General features: G+C 39.6%; 1 protein-coding gene across 1 annotated transcript in view; it reads left to right on the forward strand.

The window, feature by feature from the left end:
• The window catches only part of dpt (dermatopontin), a 32,720-nt gene extending 12,754 nt beyond the window's left edge, over positions 1–19,966 (forward strand). Inside the window, exons 3-4 of the mRNA XM_060833063.1 lie at positions 13,318–13,425; positions 17,787–19,966. Of these exons, the coding sequence (XP_060689046.1) occupies positions 13,318–13,425; positions 17,787–17,853 (175 nt within the window). The 3' untranslated portion in view covers positions 17,854–19,966. The remainder of the gene's footprint in view (positions 1–13,317; positions 13,426–17,786) is intronic.
• The last annotated feature ends 259 nt before the right edge of the window (positions 19,967–20,225 follow it).

Consider the following 20,225-nt stretch of genomic DNA (forward strand, 5'->3'; position numbering starts at 1 on the left):
ATTTTTTGCATTTGTTTTAATACACTGGTGACTTGAGCTATGTATATGATTTCATGTTTCTACGTGTCCTCCATCAAGATATTAATCCTGTTGTCGTCATCACTGTTAAGGATGTTAAGGATTTCGTGATACTCTTTGGTGAACAGCAGGGAATTCTCCTGTTGTTCTGGCCAGCCTTTCTGCCTCAATGAACACAAAGAAAAACAGACTAACAGGTCATTAATCTCATTGTGTTTCAAACTATCATTTGTATTTTCCTGCACAGCAAAGGACCGTACTTGGAAACTAATTGATTGTGAAAGGCTCTTGAGCATTCTAAGAGAGTTGATAAGTTGTTACACAAACACAATTATTTTTTAAAGGGGGAAGAGAGGGAGGAGAGAGTGGAGACTGATGAGCACCCTACAGCTTAGAAAAACATTCCAACTCCTCCTGGCTGGATAGAACCATGTTAAAATGTATTTTTAAAAAGTATGACTACGAATTGGCATGCTATTTAGGCAATAAGGATGCCTAAAACTAAGATTCAACATATGTAAGGGTTTATCACCTTTTTTATTTATCACTTATCACCAGCAATACCAGAAAATGGATGGAATTAATTGCAGGTTGGAGTATTTCAGGTGTCTTTGACTGCAGACTGTGGGTCCTTAAATTTAGATTTTATCTTATCTTGCAACAAGGATCAATTTCTACTGTGAGATTCTTTGGATGGTGGCAACATTCCTCCAAGTGATTAAACGTTTTGTTTGAATCTGAAGGCTAGATGTGATGAGGCAACATTACCTATGCAGACATGAACAAGAGCATAATATTTTCCTCACATTAGCATCTACACAATTTTTCAAATATTGTTGTGTTTGTTAGCAACCCAATTTCCATGATTGATTAATTGATTTAGTTCCCCTGATAAACACAAATTATGAAGTAAGCATTCTGAAATACTTAGGCTTGATTCTCTCTTAGCCAGACCAGTGATTTAACACCTTAAGAATATACAAGACAAAAACCAGCCACGCCTCCTGTTACTGGGGCTTACTGGGACAGAAGCAAAAAACATAATCCTATCTAATTGTTGTCTTTGTGACCCAATGGAAACCAAAAATAATCAAAGTGCCATAATTTGTCAGAATAACAAATGTGTAGCTTTGATTGAAATTCCGCTTTTAATGAAAATTAAAATAGCTGGCTTGCTTTCTTTCCAGCTAATAAGCACCAACAAAATGGTATTCTCATAGTTTGATGTTTTAAAGCCTATGTTTTCACAATTTCATTGTCATGACTCACTGGGGCAGTCCACTGTAAGTTAAATCTCACTATTCCCAGAGTCGTCACAAATGTGGGAATATTTATTAAAATATCCAAAGTCCCCAATTTACCTGACTGACAAACTCAGATTAAAATGAAACACTTGTCAGGTTTCTGTGCTTAAGAAGGAATTAATTGTTTATTCTGATGTAGAGGTGCCAGTGTTGGACTGGGGTGGACAAACTTAAAACACTAGGTTTGAATCCAACATGTTTATTTGGAAGCACCAACTTTTGAAGTGCTGCTCCTTCACCAGGTAGCTGTGAAAACAGGATCATAAGACACAGAATTTCGAGCAAAAAAAACAGTGTCATGCAACTGAAATGATATATTAAACAAACAGGATTGCTGTTAAGTCTTTCATTAGAATGGTTTGCAGATTGTGGTTCATTGATATGTAAATCAAAGAACTTCTTTTTAGTCACATTCTTCAGATAACCTAAGATTTTATAAAAAGAGGTGACATCTCAGCTCACACAATGCATTAAAGATGTGAGGTTAAAGTATGCCTGTTTGATAATCTTGCATCAGACAGGTTCTATTTCCAAAGTAGGAATTTATGAAATGTTATATAGGTGGGCTGCTTGCATTGACTGCCTGCAGATTGTGTGCTTTTTGAACTAAATGGAATGTTTCTGCTAATGCAATTCACCCTATAGACTTGTGTGTGTGTGTGTGTGTGTGTGTGTGTGTGTGTGTGTGTGTGCATGTGCATGTGAGGGAGAGAGAGACTATGTGTGTTTATTTTGGAGAGAGTATGAGTGTCTGCATGTGAGTGTGAACGCACGTGAGAGAGTGTGTGTTTGCGTGCATGTGTGCTTGATAGAGTGTGTGTGTGAGTGTGATGGAGTATAAGTCTGTGAGAGGGTATGTGTGGGGATGTGAATGTGGGGGTCGTATGTTCATGTGCATGAGAGAGAGATCATGTGTATGAGAGAGGGTTTGCGTGAGTGTGTATGTAACTGTGTGTGTGTGTGTGTGTGTGTGTGTGTGTGTGTGTGTGTGTGTGTGTGTGTGTGTGTGTGTGTGTGTGTGTATGTATAGTATAGGGGGGTCACTTGTATTGTGACATGAACACAAGATCCCAGTTGAGGCCATCCTCATGGGTACCGAACTTGGCTATCAGCCCCTGCTCGGCCACTTTGCGTTGTTACGTATCCTGAAGTCTGCCTTGGCGGATGGTCACCTAATGTCTCTGATTGCTGAAGTGTTCCTCAACTGGGAGGGAACAGCCCTGTCTGGCGATCATTGTGCGGTGTCCATTCATCTGTTGTCGTAGCATCTGCTTGGTCTCACCAATGTACCATGCCTCCACCAACCTCGCCACATCATCATTCCCATTCTCTCACCAACTCACAGGTCACTTCAATCCACTGACATAAGTGCTACCCTTCTCTTCATGACTGTGTCCATCAAGATGTGCAGGTCTCTGTCTGTGAAGTTCCTCTTGTCTGGGGGCATTCCTGAATGTAGAGGCATGAGCAATGCAGTGTTGTTCCTGGCTTGCAGCAGTTGATGTGCTGTGCAGCTGGATGTTAAATATAGTGCCAGAGATGTGAAATCTGGAAGGTCCTGGTACAGGTGAGCACTTTCAGTTCTCAGGTTGCACAATTCTCTGAGAAAAGTACCTAACAGTCCAGTTCTATAATTAATGACGGTATTAAATTAAAAAAAACTAATTAATTAATCAATTAGATTTAATCAAAGAGCAGAAGTTTGCATGAGAAAAGTTGCTCCAAGCTATGGTAGACTGGGCACTATGAATCTCACTTGACAAAACATTTTAATTAAAAATGAGAAAATATCATCCATTGTTACCATCAGAAAGGTTAATCTAAACTGAACAGCAAAGAATTTTGATATGTCCTTCAGTATTATAAGTTTACACATTAGTTGCAATCATTACTCTATAATAGTTAGCTGTACAGTCTGTGCTCCAGTATTCAAGGTCAGACAGCCTGATCTTTGTTTTAACATTCCAATTTTAAAAACAGTCTGTTGGAGCATAAGTTATCTTACAATGGATCAGTAAGCACTTGTGGAAATGATGAAAGCTGCTCAGTCAATAACATGATGCCTGTTGAGCAATTTTGGGGCTAATTGCTGATGCCTATGATTCAATCCATTTTGTCAGAATTCCCAAGGGGAAATCATAAACCAATACTTACTGAGTGCCCATAAGATGCTTTTTGTAGCTTTTATTTTCATATGAATCAGAACTAATACAAATTAAACATTAATTCAGAGGCAAATGATATTTAAATTAAAAAGGGAAATTTCAATTTAATAATTGATTAAACAAATTTGTATTTGTACTGCCTTCTAAATTCATCGCTTGAAACCACCTCAAATACCTGAAATCATGGAAGCACCCAACCAGAGAAGGTCACTCTCCCTACCCAGTCTCCACCACCCGCATATTTTGAGTACTGTTCTCTATGCAATTTACTCAGCTTCCCAGGTTTGGGAGTTTGCGAGACAGTTCTTGCATTGCTGGCATTTCTTTTACTTCCAAACAGAAAAAAAAATTGTCTTCCCAAGAGAGATTTGTTTATCTTGCTTAGAAAGATGCAGTTTGTTCATCTTTCCATCTCTGCCTGCTTTCTCTATTTGTCTATATTTGTGTACTGACTACATTCATCTTTCCCCACCACCCTAGCCTTTCTGATTGAAATTCTCTTTTGTGTCTGCAGCTCTCCTTTGTGTCCTTCAGTTGCACATCAGTTGATCTTAAATTCCTTCTGGTTGGTACTGCTTTCAGGTCAAGTGTTGCCATGTTACATGACAAGTACTTGTTATCCAAAAGAATAGCATTTTATCACTTTACAATTAATGTAAGCTCTTAAAATCAGTTTCAAACTATCATAAAAACATGTATAGATTTCACTGACGTTTGAAAGAAATTACAAATTTTCTTCACTGTACTAAGCTCCACCAAAGACTATCACATTGGTACAATTTGAAGAATCAAGCATTCCTTTTCTTGGTGACTCCTATGAGGCCTCCAATAATGTATAATATGTTCCCATTTTCTTTAGGTAAAGTCCTCAGCTAATTTCCAGAATAAAACTTGACAGAGTATTAATGATGCCTTGATAAAGTATCCCAGAAAGTGACCTTATATGCATTAAAAGGTCTCGTCAAGTTCTAGGTAGACAGAGTAACTTCACTGTCAACCAACTTCACTTTTGCATGCGAAAAGACGACTGTGGCTTTCACTGTCACCCTAGGACTTGAGCACAAGAATTAAGGCTAAGAATCTGTGCATTACTTATGGAACACTTCAAATAAGTGATTGTTCAATCTTCAGAATTGAGTTGAGGTATCAAATTAACTCAATTGTTTCAAGCCTAGAAGCCACAGTCGTTTTCTTGTATGCAGAAGTGATACCAACTGAGCTTTGGTTGACAGTGAAGTTACTCTGTCTACCTAGAAGTTGAAGAGACCTTTTGATGCATATCAGGTCACTTTCTGGGATACTTTATCAAGGCATCATTAACACTCTGTCAAGTTTTATTTGGGAAATTAGGTGAGGACTTAACCTAAAGAAAATGAGAACTTATATATTATTGGAGGCCTCACAGGAGTCCCACAAAAAGGAATGCTTGATTCTTCAAATTGTACCAAAGTGACAGCCTTTGGTCGAGCTGAGTACAATGAAGAAAATTTGTAATTGATGAACTGTCATGTGATATGCCAAACAAGCTGCTGTCTTTGCAGAAATCTGTGAATTGTAGCGCCAGTGGAAATTCCATGAGTCAACCCATTTGAACCCTCCAGTACTGACTCCACAGGAACCTTTCAGAGTCAATTTATGGGTGTTCACCTGCTCAGTATCTGTCACCTTAATGCACCTGGAGAAGTTGTGAATCAATCTGCCACCTGACCATACTATGAAATGTTACTTGCTAACTGAAGCAATACTTCGCAGCTTTATGTGAAGCAGGTGAGCGGGGGATCTTTCTTTTCAATCTTTTGAGTTCACAGGGATCCATGCCACTTCTCCAACTGAATGACAAATCATTCTGGGCCAGGGAACATGAGTTCAAGACCCATCTGCTCCAGGTGTGTGCCTGAACATGGTTGACATAATAATAAAAAATAACTTATCTGAACATGCTGATTAAAAAGCTAGCCTTCAGTCAAATGATACAGTCATTGATATTTGAATGACCAAAAAAGTTGACATAATGTACAAAATTACTAGTGATGCCCCTTTAAAGAAGGTGCTGTAATGAAATCAAATAATCAAAGGAACCTTAAATAATTTGATTTAAAATTCATTGTGAGGTGAAATAATGCATCCCAGCCCTTGTAGTGGGAGGTGTCCATACATCTGGACCAATTATCAACATTTGCAAGCTGTCATTTATGTAAAGTACAAGCAAATCGTATCAAAGCCATAGCCAAAATCTTGGTGTGTATATGCATTATAAAAAAGAAAAATATCAATGAGTGACATTATGGTAGTAATATGCCATTTGGCAGTTTATGAATCATTTTGATTGTATTCTCAACCTATCAGCCATGATTGAATGGCAGGGCAGATTTGATGGGCCAAATAGCCTAACCTCTGTTCCTATCTCTTATGGTCTAAATGTTGCTAACCCCACCCCTTGACAATCAATGGGTGTTACCATCATAGAATCCCCCCACTATCAACATTCTGGGGGTCACTGTTGACCAGAATCTCAGTTGGACTCACAACATAAACACAGTGGCTACAAGAGCAGGTCAGAGGCTGGGAATACTCTGGCAAGTAACACACCTCCTGACTCCCCAAAGCCTGTCCCACATTTACAGACACAAGTCAGAAGTGCTGTGGAATATTCCCCACTTGCCTGGATGGGTGCAGGTTCAACAACACTTAAGAAACTTGACAGTATCCAAGACAAAGCAGCTCTCTTGATTAGCACCACATCCATAAGCATTCATTCCCTCCACCACTGACATTCAGTATCAGCAGTGTGGACTATTTACAAGCTGCACTGCAGAAACTCACCAAAGACAACACCTTCCAAACCCATGACCATTTTCATCTAGAAGGACAAGGGCGGCAGATACCTGGGAACACCAACACCTGCAAGCTTCTCTCCAAGCAATTCACTATCCTGTCTTGGAAATATATTGCCATTCCTTCACTGTCACTGGGGACTTCTGGTGGTGGACAATCATTCAGCACTTCTGAATAAAGATGGATACAAATGCTTCAGTTTTGCCTTTTGCTGAGCTTTTCCATTGTTGAGGATGAGAATATTTATAGATCTTTCTCCTTGAATGAGTTGTTTAATTGTCCAATATCATTTGCAACTGGATATGGCAGGACTGCAAACTTAGATTTGATTCACTGATTGTGGAATCATTGTAAATTGCATAGTACTTCTGATTTGGCATGCAAGTAGTCCTGATTTGTGGATTCACCAGGTTGACACTTCATTTTTAGGTATACCTGGTGCAGAGTCTGGCATGGCCTCCTACACTCTACACTGAACCAGGTCTGATCCTCTGCTTGATGGTAATTGTAGAGTAAAGGATATGCTGGATCATGTAGTTGCAGATTGTACTTTGAGTATAATCCTGCTGCTGCTGATGGATCCAGTCCCTCTTAGATTTTTTTCTGAGCTGTTAGACCTACTGAAAGTTTGTTGCATTTAGCTCTACATAATATGATGAAGGATATCTTCAAAGTGAGGATGGGACTTTGTTTCCACAAGGGCTCTGCAGGGACCCACTCCTAATAATATTGTCATACCCAGGTGCATCTGCATCTGGTAGACTGACAAAGTTAGGACCTGATCCAGCATTATCTCTCTCATTACTTCCCACAGACACAGTCTACCAGCAATGTCCTTTAGGACTCATCCAGCTCACTCAGTAGTAGTGTAGTGGAACCAGTCTTGGTGATGAACATTAAAGAACAGTACCAAGAGGACATTCCATGCCCATGCCAACCCGAATGCTTCCATAAAGTGGTATTTATCAGTCAAGGCAAGGCTGTAGATGGTAGTCTTGCAGGTTTCTTTGACCAAAAGTCAGGGTAATCCAAGATGGAGGATGGGAAAATCTCCTAGCTGTAACAGCTGCTCCTTTTTTGAGGTATTTTAGGTGTTGGAGGTGATTTCCTTGAATTCCAGGAGCAGCAATTACTGTTTCATATGCTGTTGCATTGTTTTGGAACTTTGGGAAAAAAAGTCAAAACAATAGCAGTTTAAAAAAGGAAGAGGTACAGACAAAGGAAGCACATGGTGAGGTCAGTGCAGGAGAGAGTGAGAGAGAGAGAGAAAGAAACTGACACTACAATGAACCTGCACAGTTACTGCCTTTGTTGTTTGAATTCATGTATCGCTGGACATTGGACAGCGTCTGGGAAAGTTAACAAACAGTGAAATTCACAACTGATCGTGGAGGAACTGTTTGGGTGAAGTCACAGCACAGAAACAGATAAGTGAATAGTTTTAGGTGTGGCCTACAGAAAGTCTACAGTAGTTGAGTGGGTTCTTTCTTGATGATATGTTTTTTGAGATAGGTCCCTTGATAAAACTTAAAACATAATCCATAACTATTAATTTAACCTGGAGCAGTGTTTTGTAGAGGAATATGACTGTGTTATTTTCTGGATCTGTAGACTGTGAAGGAGCAAAATGGCCTTTAGTAGAGTGATATGTGCATCTTGTCAGATGTGGAAGTTTAAAGAGAGTTTACCGGTTACTGAGGATTATATCTGCAAAAAATGCTGTTGGTTGTGAATCCTATCATATTGAATGGATTGGTTGGAGAGAAAATTAGAGGCAATGAGGAATTTGCAACAGCAACAGTATGTGATGGATGGCTGTTATAGTAAGGGGGAAAAGTCAAAAATACAGTCACATAGATGGGTTAACTCCAGGAAAGGTAAGAGAGGTAGGCAGTTAGTGCAGGGGTCTTCTGTGGCTATCCCCACTTCAAACAAGTATGCTGTTGTGGAACATGGAGTGGGTGATCGATTCATAGAGGAATGTAGCAAGAACAGCCAAGTTTCTGTTATTGAGACTGGCTTTAATACAATGAGGGGTACGCCGAGTTCCAAGAGTTCAATTGTGTTTGGGGATTCTCCAGTCCAAGGTACAGACAGATGTTTCTGTGGCCAGCAGCGAAAAATTAGAATGGTGTGCTGCTTCCCTCATGCCAGGATCAAGGATGCCTCAGACAGGGTGCAGAATGTTCTCAAGGAGGAGAGGGGCCAGCAAGAGGTCATTGTCCACACTGGAACCAATGACATAGGAAGGGAAAAGGTTTAGATTCTGAAGGGAGAATACAGAGAGTTAGGCAGGAATTTAAAAAAAGATGTCCTCAACAATAGAATTATCTGGATTACTCCTGGTGCTACAAGCTAGTGAGGGCAGGAATAGAAGGATAGAGCAGATGAATGCATGGCTGAGGAGCTGGTGGATGGGAGAAGGATTCACATTTTTGAATCATTGGAATCTCTTTTGGGCTAGAAGTGACCTGTACAAGAAGGACAGAATGCACCTAAATTGGAAGGGGACTAATTGACTGGCAAGGAGATTTGCTAGAGCTGCTCAGGAGGATTTAAACTAGGAAGGGACCCAGGGAGATAGTGAGGAAAGAGATCAATCTGAGACTGGTACAGTTGACAACAGAAGTAAGTCAAACAGTCAGGGCAAGCAGGGACAAGATAGGACTAATAAATTAAACTGCATTTATTTCAATGTGAGAGGCCTAACAGGGAAGGCACACGAGCTCAGAGCATGGTTAGGAACATGGCTCAGGATTGGACAGGACTGGCAGCTTAATGTTCCAGGATACAAATGCTACAGGAAGGATAGGAAGGGAGGTAAGAGAGGAGGGGGAGTGGAATGTTTCATCAGGAATAGCATTACAGTTGTACTGAGGGAGGATATTCCCAGAAATACATCCAGGGAAGTTATTTGAGTGGAACTGAGAAATAAGAAAAGGATGATCACCTTATAGGGATTGTATTATAGACCACCTAATAGTCAAAGGGAAATTGAGAACCCAATTTGTAAGGACATCTCAGCTACCTGTAAGAATAATAGGGTGGTTATGGTAGGCGATTTAACTTTCCAAATATAGACTGGGACTGCCATAGTGTTTAGATGGAGAGGAATCTGTTAAGTGTGTACAAGAAAACTTTCTGATTTAGTATGTGGATGAACCTACTAGAGAAGGTGCAAAACGTGACCTACTCTTAGGAAATAAGGCAGGGCAGGTGACTGAGTTGTCAGTGGGGCCAGTGACCATAATTCCATTCATTTTAAAATAGTGATGGAAAGGGATAGACCAGATCTAAAAGTCAAAGTTCTAAATTGGAGAAAGGCCAATTTTGACTGTACTAGGCAAGAACATTCAAAAGCTGATTGGGGGCTGATGTTCGCAGGTGAAGAGACAGCTGGAAAATGGGAAGACTTCAGAAATGTGACAACGAGAATCCAGTGAAAGTATATTCCTGTTAGGGTGAAAGGACAGGCTGGTAGGTATAGGGAATGCTGGATGACTAAAGAAATTGAGGATTTGGTTAAGAAAAAGAAGGAAGCATATGTCAGGTATAGGCAGGATAGATCGAGTGAATCCTCAGAAGAGTATAAAGGCAGTAGGAGTATACTTAAGAGGGAAATCAGGAGGGCAAAAAGGGGACATGAGATAGCTTTGGCAAATAGAATTAAGGAGAATCCAAAAGGTTTTTACAAATACATTAAGGACAAAAGAGTAACTGGGGGGAGAATAGGGCCCCTCAAAAATCAGCAAGGTGGCCTTTATGTGGAGCTGCAGAAAATGGGGGAGATACTAAATGAATATTTTGCATCAGCATTTACTATGGAAAAGGACATGGAAGATATAGAATGTAGGGAAATAGATGATGACGACTTGAAAAATGTCCATCTTGCAGAGGAGGAAGTGCTGGATGCCTTGAAACGTATAAAGGTAGACAAATCACCAGGACCTGATCAGGTGTACCCTAGAACTCTATGGGAAGCTAGGGAAGTGATTGCTGGACTGCTTACTGAAATATTTGTATCATCAATAGTCACAGGTGGGGTGCCGGAAAACTGGAGGTTGGCTAACATGGTGCCACTGTTTCAGAAGGGTGGTAAGGAGAAGCCAGGGAACTATAGACCAGTGAGCCTGATGTCGGTGGTGGGCAAGTTGTTGGAAGGAATTCTAAGGAATAGGATGTACATATATTTGGAAAGGCAAGGACTGATTAGGGATGATCAAAATGGCTTTATACATGGGAAGTCATGTCTCATAAACTTGATTGAGTTTTTTGAAGAAGTAACAAAGAGGATTGGTGAGGACAGAGCAGTAGATGTGATCTATATAGACTTCAATAAGACATTCGACAAGGGTCCCCATGGGAGACTGGTTAGCAAGGTTAGATCTTAGAGAATATAGGGAGAACTGGCCATTTGGATACAGAACTGGCTCAAAGGTAGAAGACAGAGGGTGGTGGTAGAGGGTTGTTTTTCAGACTGAAAGCCTGTGACCAGTGGAGTGCCACAAGGATCGGTGCTGGGTCCACTACTTTTCGTTATTTATATAAATTATTTGGATGTGAGCATAAGAGGCATCATTAGAAAGTTTGTAGATGACACCAAAATTGGAGGTGTAGTGGACAGCTAAGACGGTTACCTCAGATTACAATGGGATCTTGACCAGATGGGCCAATGGGCTGAAAAGTGGCAGATGAGTTTAATTCAGATAAACGTGAGATGCTGCATTTTGGTAAAGCAAATCATAGCAGGACTTATACACTTAATGGTAAGGTCCAAAGGAGTTTTGCTGAACGAAGAGACCTTGGAGTGCAGGTTCATAGTCCCTTGAAAGTAGAGTCACAGGTAGATAGGATAGTGAAGAAGGCGTTTGGTATGCTTTCCTTTATCGGTCAGAGTATTGAGTACAGGAGTTGGGAGGTCATGTTGCGGCTGTACAGGACATTGGTTAGGCCGCTGTTGGAATACTGCGTGCAATTCTGGTTTCCTTCCTATCGGAAAGATGTTGTGAAACTTGAAAGGTTCAGAAAAGATTTACAAGGATGTTGCCAGGGTTGAAGGATTTAAGTTATAGGGAGTGGCTGAACAGGCTGGCGTTGCTTTCCCTGGAGTGTCAGAGACTAAGGGGTGACCTTATAGAGGTTTATGAAATCCTGAGGGGCATGGATAGGATAAATAGACAAAGTCTTTTCCCTGGGGTCGGGGAGTCCAGAACGAGAGGGCATAGATTTAAGGTGAGAGAGGAAAGATATAAAAGAGACCATGCAGAGGATGGTACTTGTATGGAATGAGCTGCCAGACGAAGTGGTAGAGGCTGGTACAATTGCAACATTTAAAAGGCATTTGGATGGGTATATGAATAGGAAGGGTTTGGAGGGATATGGGCCGGGTGCTGGCAGGTGGGGCTAGATTGGGTTGAGATATCTGGTCGGCATGGACGGGTTGAACCGAAGGGTCTGATTCCATGCTGTACATGCTTGACCTGTCTGAGACTTCATGGGTTCAGGAGTCAATGTTGAGGACTCCCTGGTCAACACCTTTCTAACTGTCACTGTGCTGCCACCCCTGGTGGGTTTGTTCTGCTCTTGTGTAATTGTGGTGACTGGGGCATTGTAAGGTATGATTCCATGAGTATGACCATGTCAGGCTGCTGCATGACTTGTTTGGTGAGGTGGGGCTGAGCAGCTCTCCCAATTTTGGCAGTAGCCTCTAGATTTTGGGGTAAGGAAGACTTTGCAGGGTTGAATGGGCTGTGTATTGCTGTTAGAATTTCTGTTTTCTCGGTCAATGCCAGGTGATCTTTCCAGTTTCATTCCAGTTTTTGACCTTGTAACAGTTTTGATAAATTGAATGGCTTGATGCCATTTCAGAGGGAAGTTATTGTGGGTTGGGAGTCCTATGGACATCATTAGGCTATTCATGAGCCAGATATTTTTACAAAGGTTGACAATGGTTACATGGTCACCATTAGGATAATTTTTAATTCTAGATTTTTTACTGAATTCAAGTTTCAACATCTGCCATGATAGTTCTCAAACCTATATCCTACAGCATTAGCATGGGCCTTTGGATAATAAGCCTATTGATATATCCACAACTCCACTGCCACCCTGAATGCCTTCAAATTCAACTTAATGATTACTCTCCATATATGGAAACAAATTATATTTTTAAAATAATGCATTCAAATAAGCACAACTGAATACCATTATATAGATATTTTCTCCATTAAAATCAAAGATTTTTTTCAGATACTGAAGTTTGCAAGTGCCTTCAGATCTAATGGACAAAATTAAGATCACCATATTTACGTAAAACATCTCAAGAAAACAGAATGCTGAATAAACCTGTCCTCCATTTTGATTAGTATCATATTGACCAGATTTTTAAAAATTTCACAGTAGTGAGATGAAACTAGAAACTGTGCTAAAACTTCTCATTTTTTAGCCACAAAGCTAACTTTCTCACTGATAATCTTTTGATAATTTGCATTTGATAATCTTGGCAGCTTGGATCAGGTGTTGCTGCTCATCTGAGGCTTCTGTTTTGCTTTATTTGATTCTCCTGAACAGCATTCATTTGCTTGTCTATTTTTTCCAACTATGAACTATCTCAATCTCCATACCTCTGAAATTTCTACAAACATCCACAAATGTCCAAGATATTTGTTGTATTCTAATTCTGGCCTCGTGTGCATTCCAAATCATAATTTCTTCATTACTAGTGGCTGTGCCTTGAATTGCCTAAACCCTAAGCTCTGAGTTTTGCATCCTATACCTCTCTGCTTGTTCGCCTCCTTTAAGACATAGCTTAAAAATCTACTTCTTTGACTGAATGTTTTGTCATCGGACCTACTGTTGCTTTGTGTGGCTCAATGTCACATTTTGATTTGTAATACTCCTGAAGAGTGCCTTTGGATGTTTCATTCTGTCAAATTTGTCAGTATAACTTGTTGATGCTGTTGTTGGATTAACTAATTTCTTTGTATGCTTTGAAGGCTGACTACTGATTTTCCTGAACAACATGAAGAAGAGGGACATTTGGTGATTCAGAATTATGGGTATTTCATCAGAGGAGCTGGCACCACCTTTAGTGCTTTCCATAGGTTGGTATTACAAGATATTTCCATAATGTACTCCTGATTGATTGACAAAAACTCTGGAGAAACAGGAGAAATGACTTTGTAGATCTTTTGCCTGTAGAGTTTCTACTCTCACACATTCATTTTCTCGTCAATGCTGAATCAGCTCATTTGACTCATGGCACCAGAAGTGCTACAAAAGTTCAATATTTTGTCAGCTATTAAAGGGAGAAATCAGTCGAGCTCCATGACCTTGGTCACTATCTAACAACAAGAAAATAAGCATGAGTGAAGGTTAGGAGAGAGTCTGATTATGCTGTCTTATATTTCCCATAACAAAATAAGCAATTGGTATTCATGGTTTGGGTTCATGCATCACACAATTGACAGTAACCTTGCCAAAGTGATGGAACCATAGCCCAAGATGAATCCTGGGAGTAGATACTACTTTCAGGCAATGGAGCAAAATGGATAGTATTATAGCAGCTGCCCATGATTCACAGCCCTGATGTTTCATCCCATTGGCCTGAATGAAACTGAAAATCCAGCACTATGTACAACAGTTAAATCAACATCGCTCAGTCTATGTAACTGGCCAAGATAAATGTCTTTCCCCTCACCTTCTGAAGAACAAGGGAGTAAAATCATTCGGACATGAAAGTACACTCGACAATACCATTGGTGCTGGAGTTGCAGAACCTCTGATGCCAAAAATCGGCCATGACATGCTGCTGGCAACTTCAAGTGTCTTTGTTTGACACCGCATGTCAGGTATGATGCTGTGTATGCATTGGAGATTTTTGATGTAGCATAGTTGTTCTGGCTGATTTGATGAAGGTGTTTGAAATGTGTACCACACAGCTTCAATGAATGGCTTCACTAATCACTTACAATTCAATGTGCATGAGATACCCTATCTTTCTCACTGTGTCAATTTAACCAGACAATCACCAATCTTTTAGGTGAGGTGCTTTTGACTTAGCTTCTGCAATTATGAAATTAGTAGAAGTACTGTGGAATGTATTTGGAAGTGTGATCAATTATTAGATATGGCAGGGTGTGTTGCTGCATAGAGTGCGGACAGGGGAAGGTTTGGTGTCTTGCCCACACGAAGTCTGCAAAAAGTATGTCGGCTATGCTTGCATTACCTATGAGTCTGTCATGACAGATATCTGGAGCAGAGGCTATAGAGACAGGAATCTTTACTCAAAGAGAGGAGAGAGGCCCTTCTACAGAATCCCTGACCATTATGGGCTTTCCCAGTCCACACCCCCACCTCAGCTTGAGGCACCTGAGATTTGCAATGAAAGTGACCACAGAATTGAGTGACAAAGTGAGAGAGATGTACATACACAGCAACGAAGCATGAGAACAGACTCAAACACAAAGGGTGAGCAAACAAGCAAGAAAGAGCACGTGAGAGAGACACATTCAGACATACACAGTGAGCACAAGAGAGTGAGAGACACGCAGACACAGAGCAAGCGAGTGTGAGAGCGTGAGAGAATAATACACTCAGGAACAATGACAGCACAAAAAAGACAAGTACAAAGCAATCAAGGAAGAATGGTGCGCACACCCGTGCTCCCCCCAACACAAACGCACGTGCATGCACCTTCAGAGTGAGTGACAGAGTGAGCAAGCAAGTGAGACAAAGAGAGAGTGAGTGAAACAACAGAAATACACACAGCATAGTGAGCATGACAGGATAAGAGACACAGACATAAAGCGAGCATGAGAGGTAGAGACTACACAGAGTGAAAAAAACACTCCAGAAATGATGACCCCTAGAAGATGTTCAGAACAGAAGGGATGTACTACTTCTTAGGAATGGAAACAGAAGACATTTGAACTGACAAAGGCAGCCTGGACTGAGATTCTTGCGGATGTGAGCTCTCTGGATGGCACAAGAGAATCTGGGTCCAATGCTGCAAGAGCATTAATTATCTGCTGCACTCTGCTGACTAAGTGTTAGTGTTTACTAAATGCCAACTCTCACTATTAACTACGTGAAAGATTGGAATTCTGTGACTGAGAGGAATTTTGCCACAAGCATATTGGATACAGGCATCTCCATCAGATGTTGCTTGAGCAATAAATTTATTATAGTGAATCAGAGCTACCAATGTTGCATTCTTTCACCACAGTGCGACTGCATCTTGCACGTCATAGAATCCCCACAGTGTGGGAAGAGGCCATTTGGCCCAAAGAGTATCTTTCCCATCCCCATCCCCCATGCTATTACTCCACATTCACCCCTAACTAACACATCCCTGAACACTGTGGACAATTTAGCACAGCCAATTCACCTGATCTGCACATCTTTGGATTGTGGAAGGAAACCAGAGCAAACCCACGTAGACACAGGGAGAATGTGCAAACTTCACTCAGACAGTTGCCCAAGAGCCAGAATCGAACCCGGGTCTTTAGCACTGTAAGGCAGCAGTGCCGACCACTAAGCCACCGTGCCAACCCTCTGTCAGGCTTCACTGTACGACATAATTTGAGCTACAACACTCAGCAGCTCATGCACCAACAGGTCACTGATGTTACTTTTCAACTTGGAGAATAGACACTTTTGTTTTCAGTAAAGAATTGCAAGGGACAAGATGCAACCACAAAACATAATTTCTGTCTGAACACTGCAGAGATATTTTAGCCATGCATATCATAAAGTGCTTCATTGCTCTCCAAGTACTCTTAACTGTTTGATGAAACAAAAGTACCATCATTCAGAAACTTTAACTGATCAGATTCATATACCACAGTTTTCTTAACTGAAATGCAAAAACAGATATTCAGAGCTCTGGAGATTTACATATCAATCTTAGCGAACGTACCCACAAAAATGCAAATTCTCTGTAATTTTTGCCTTTTGATCACAGCCACCTCTTATTCCTCAACCTGACAGACACTCATCCTGGTAACCTAGGCAGGAACAAGCCACTTTTCTCGTCTGTCATGTCGGCAGTTAATTGGAAAGATGGCAAGTTGAGACCCCTAAATGACTGCTTACAGCTTTTAATTGCTAGTGAGTCAAGAAAGTCTACAATAAATCTTTAACCACAGTACTTAATTGACAAGATGGCAAGAAGCAGTGAGCATCTCTCCAAGGCAGAATTGCTCAATTATTTCTACTCCTTGTGTGATGATAATATAGCTTTAAGAGGTTTAGTTTTTTTTAATGAAGAGAGGTTGAGACAGAGGCAATGAGTGGCTTGCTGAAAGCCAATAAAATAAACATCTTGTGAGGCCTTAGAGTTTTTTTATAAATTGGAACTGTAGAAACAGCCTGAATGGGTGTGGTCAAGATCCCACAGAACCAGGATGTTTAGTTTTACCTTTTTGTAGTTGCTGGGGTCATGAAGCTGGATATGGAAGCTCTCTCTGTTACAGCGTCTCCATCTGCTACTAGAATTGCATGTGAGACTATTTATTTTACTGGCTTTGCCTTTGCCAAGGGTGCATATTGAATATCACTATACTGGAACAGTTAATTAGTAGCAGTTAATATATATTATTTTGTTACACATTCTGATAAGAGTTACAGTTCTTCTTTTGTCTGTGTTTTAACAGTAGTGTAAAAATTAAGTGTGTTTTGCTTAAAGTCGAGTAGTTTGACCAAACGATTTGCACCTGGAATGCAATGTCTTACACATACCTTTAAAATAAAATAAAGATATGGTCTAGGCTATCTTCTTAGCATATTTTGAGGGGCTTGGTCTGGTCTGTAACACTTGTCACCTCTTTTACCAGAGAGGATAAACATGTGCTCAGGATCTTTGGCTTATTTGCTCCTCTCGAATCAGGGATATATAGTAAAATAATATACCTCACTTTCTTCTCCAGTTAACCCAAAATAAACTCATAACTCGGCCTTCCATTTTGGATACACTTGTACTGCATTGGTGTTTACCCTCCCATTTGGGAGCAAACACAATTAATTTAAGATACTGGACCCATTATATAACCTCCTGAATAAGTGTTAAAATTGCAACGTTCACGCTGAGACTACAATAGTCTCAGAGTTTCTTGTAAATGATTTCTTTGAACATACCAACATAGGTGATAAGCTTGATATTAGTATGCACACCATATAGGTGTTGTATCTCCCCAGCACCATTCCATTAGTTACTGAATTTTCAGTTCTACACGGAACAGGTTCATCTTCAGTTATCAATATTCCATGTGGTTGGAGACAAATTCATAATATTTCTGACATTCAGAGTGTGGGAAAAGTAAAGTGAATGAATTAATTCTGAACTATTAATTGCCTAAATACTGATGTTAGTCAATATTTAGTGTATATAATTCTCTTCTGTTATACATAAATATTCTTTTACTTTAATTAATTCTGTTTATTTACTATTTACTTTTAATTTCAGGGACCGTCAGTGGAAATATGTAATCTGCAGGATGACAAATTTTGACTGTGATTTTGATAACCTGTAGGAATCATAAGTTGAATGCTTAAAACCAACTCCAGAACAAATATCTATTTAGCTGTGATGTCTCTGTTAAAAAAAATCTGCTCTGTAAACTATATATAGTTTATTTAAAATATAAGGTGCAGCATGTATGAGAAGAACCATCGTAATAATTTCTGGTATGAACAAGGTTGAGATGTGATCGTTGTTAGAACATGACAATCTTTAACTGGAAAATACACGGGAGATTAGTTTTGTCAATACTGGGTTGAAGGCACAATGAGAATTGGAAAACACAGGAGGTTAGAAGACATATCTGAAAAGGAATTCACATAATTCTCCCCTATAGTATAATTGGAAACAAATTGGGCAGGTTATTGTACAAACGTGATTTGAGATGTCGGTGTCGGACTGGGGTGTACAAAGTTAAAAATCACACAGCACCAGGTTATAGTCCAACAGATTTAATTGGAAGCACAAGTTTTTAGAGCGCTGCACCTGATGAAGGAGCATCTGATGAAAGTGCAGCGCTCCGAAAGCTAGTGCTTCCAATTAAACCTGTTGGACTATAACCTGGTGTTGTGTGATTTTTAGCATTGTACAAACATGCAGTCTAAACCACCCAAGTTTTTAATATTCATTGTAGCAAGACCATACAGTGCAGCTAGGTGAATGCAGGAAGCTCCCTCCTCTTACCAAGATCTGCCATTTTAATGACTCAAGAATCAAAGTTTGCTTTGCTTAATAGGCCATTATGGTTATTAGTTTCTAGTTGAAACCAGAAATTTATTATGTAAATAAACTTTGTGCATGAAAACATTCAATTAATGGTGTTGAACTGCAAACTAAGTGTAATCTGTTCAATATGTTAAAATTCTAGATTTTAAGCAATGTTATGTACATTTTAAAGATTGCATATCTTCTGAGAAAAAAGTTTATGGAAGCTTGGTCATTCCTCCTCAGTACCACAAAGTTAAATCAAAACAAACTCAAATACACATCTACAATACAATAACCTTGGCCTTCAATACTCAGCCTTGATAATGATGCATGAAAACTGCATTGTCCAAAAATAATCTCATTGAAAACTGCTATTGCTTATAGCCAGGGTTTAGATTAGACCGTGAGAGTCTACTTCCTCCGTGAAACAAAAATCTTCCCTTTCAATTGAACGATCCAACTATTTGATGCAGGAAGCCTGGTCCAAATACCACAAGTAAACCCTGGATGATGGCACAAAATCCAAATCTCTATATGAGCAATGTATGTTATTAGCAATGAACACAATGACACCTTTGCATAGAATTTTACTTCAATGATTTTAAGGACAGTTAATTCGAAAAATTAAATTAATCTCTGGAACAACAAAATAGGCAAAATAAATTTCTACAGATTTTTTATCCTAACTTCATTGCTTTACAATATCATACAAGATTATAATAGGAATGAAAAATATCCAGCTTTTAAAACGGAAAAAATTACAGTATTATTGGTATTGCCTATATGGATACTTTATTTAGTAACTTGTTTCACACAAGCATATTTTTAATCAAAGGTTTTGCATAGTTGGTTTAAGCCTTGCTCAATAAACTCAGTGGTCTTAAATCACAATTGGAGGTAAAGCCAGAATTTCAACTGGACATCACAGCAGAGACAGAAAATGGAAAGGAATTTTTTGGGGGGGTTTCCACACCACTGAGAGACATTTTCTGATGACTGAACCCCGTAAGCCAAGTAAATTGTCTGTGAGAATTCTACCCAGTCTGTCTTTCAGACTGGCATTCTAGAGTGGGATCTAGGGCTTTAAGCATGGAAACATGAGTCTTGCTGCCCTTTAGCCTGCGGAGGAGGTTGTTGAGAAATTCAACTCCGATAGATTTCTAATTCTAACATTTTAGAATTCCCAACAAGATGCAAACAATTATGCCACATGCATTCCCTCAATTATATGCAGCCTCCAGCAAAAGCAAATATATATAGTAGTTACTCATCTATTATTTCCATTTAAGTGAATGTTTGAATGAATGAGAAGATTACAACTATGTTAAAGCCTATTCTTGGCTGTAGTTCATATATATCCTATAGTTCCTGAAGTTGGCTTGATTTTGCTTAATTAAATAAAATTAAAGATATTTGTGTCTTAGTGTACATTCATTCTTTTCTCAGTAAAAGAACATTAATTAAGGTAGGTTATTCAAGGTCTCATGATGACCCATTCATTATTACATTAGTCTGTTGACTATGCATTCATTACTTGGGTGGGTTCTGAAATAAATTTTTTGCTAAGTAATTACACTCATCTGCTTGAATAGACAACAAGTCGCCAACCATTTATGAAACAGTTATTTGATCAAATTAAATATCTTCTTATGAGCATTAGAATTACGCAAAGAATTA

This window comes from Hemiscyllium ocellatum, chromosome 12 (genome assembly GCF_020745735.1).
Source record: "Hemiscyllium ocellatum isolate sHemOce1 chromosome 12, sHemOce1.pat.X.cur, whole genome shotgun sequence".
Taxonomy (NCBI): domain Eukaryota; kingdom Metazoa; phylum Chordata; class Chondrichthyes; order Orectolobiformes; family Hemiscylliidae; genus Hemiscyllium; species Hemiscyllium ocellatum.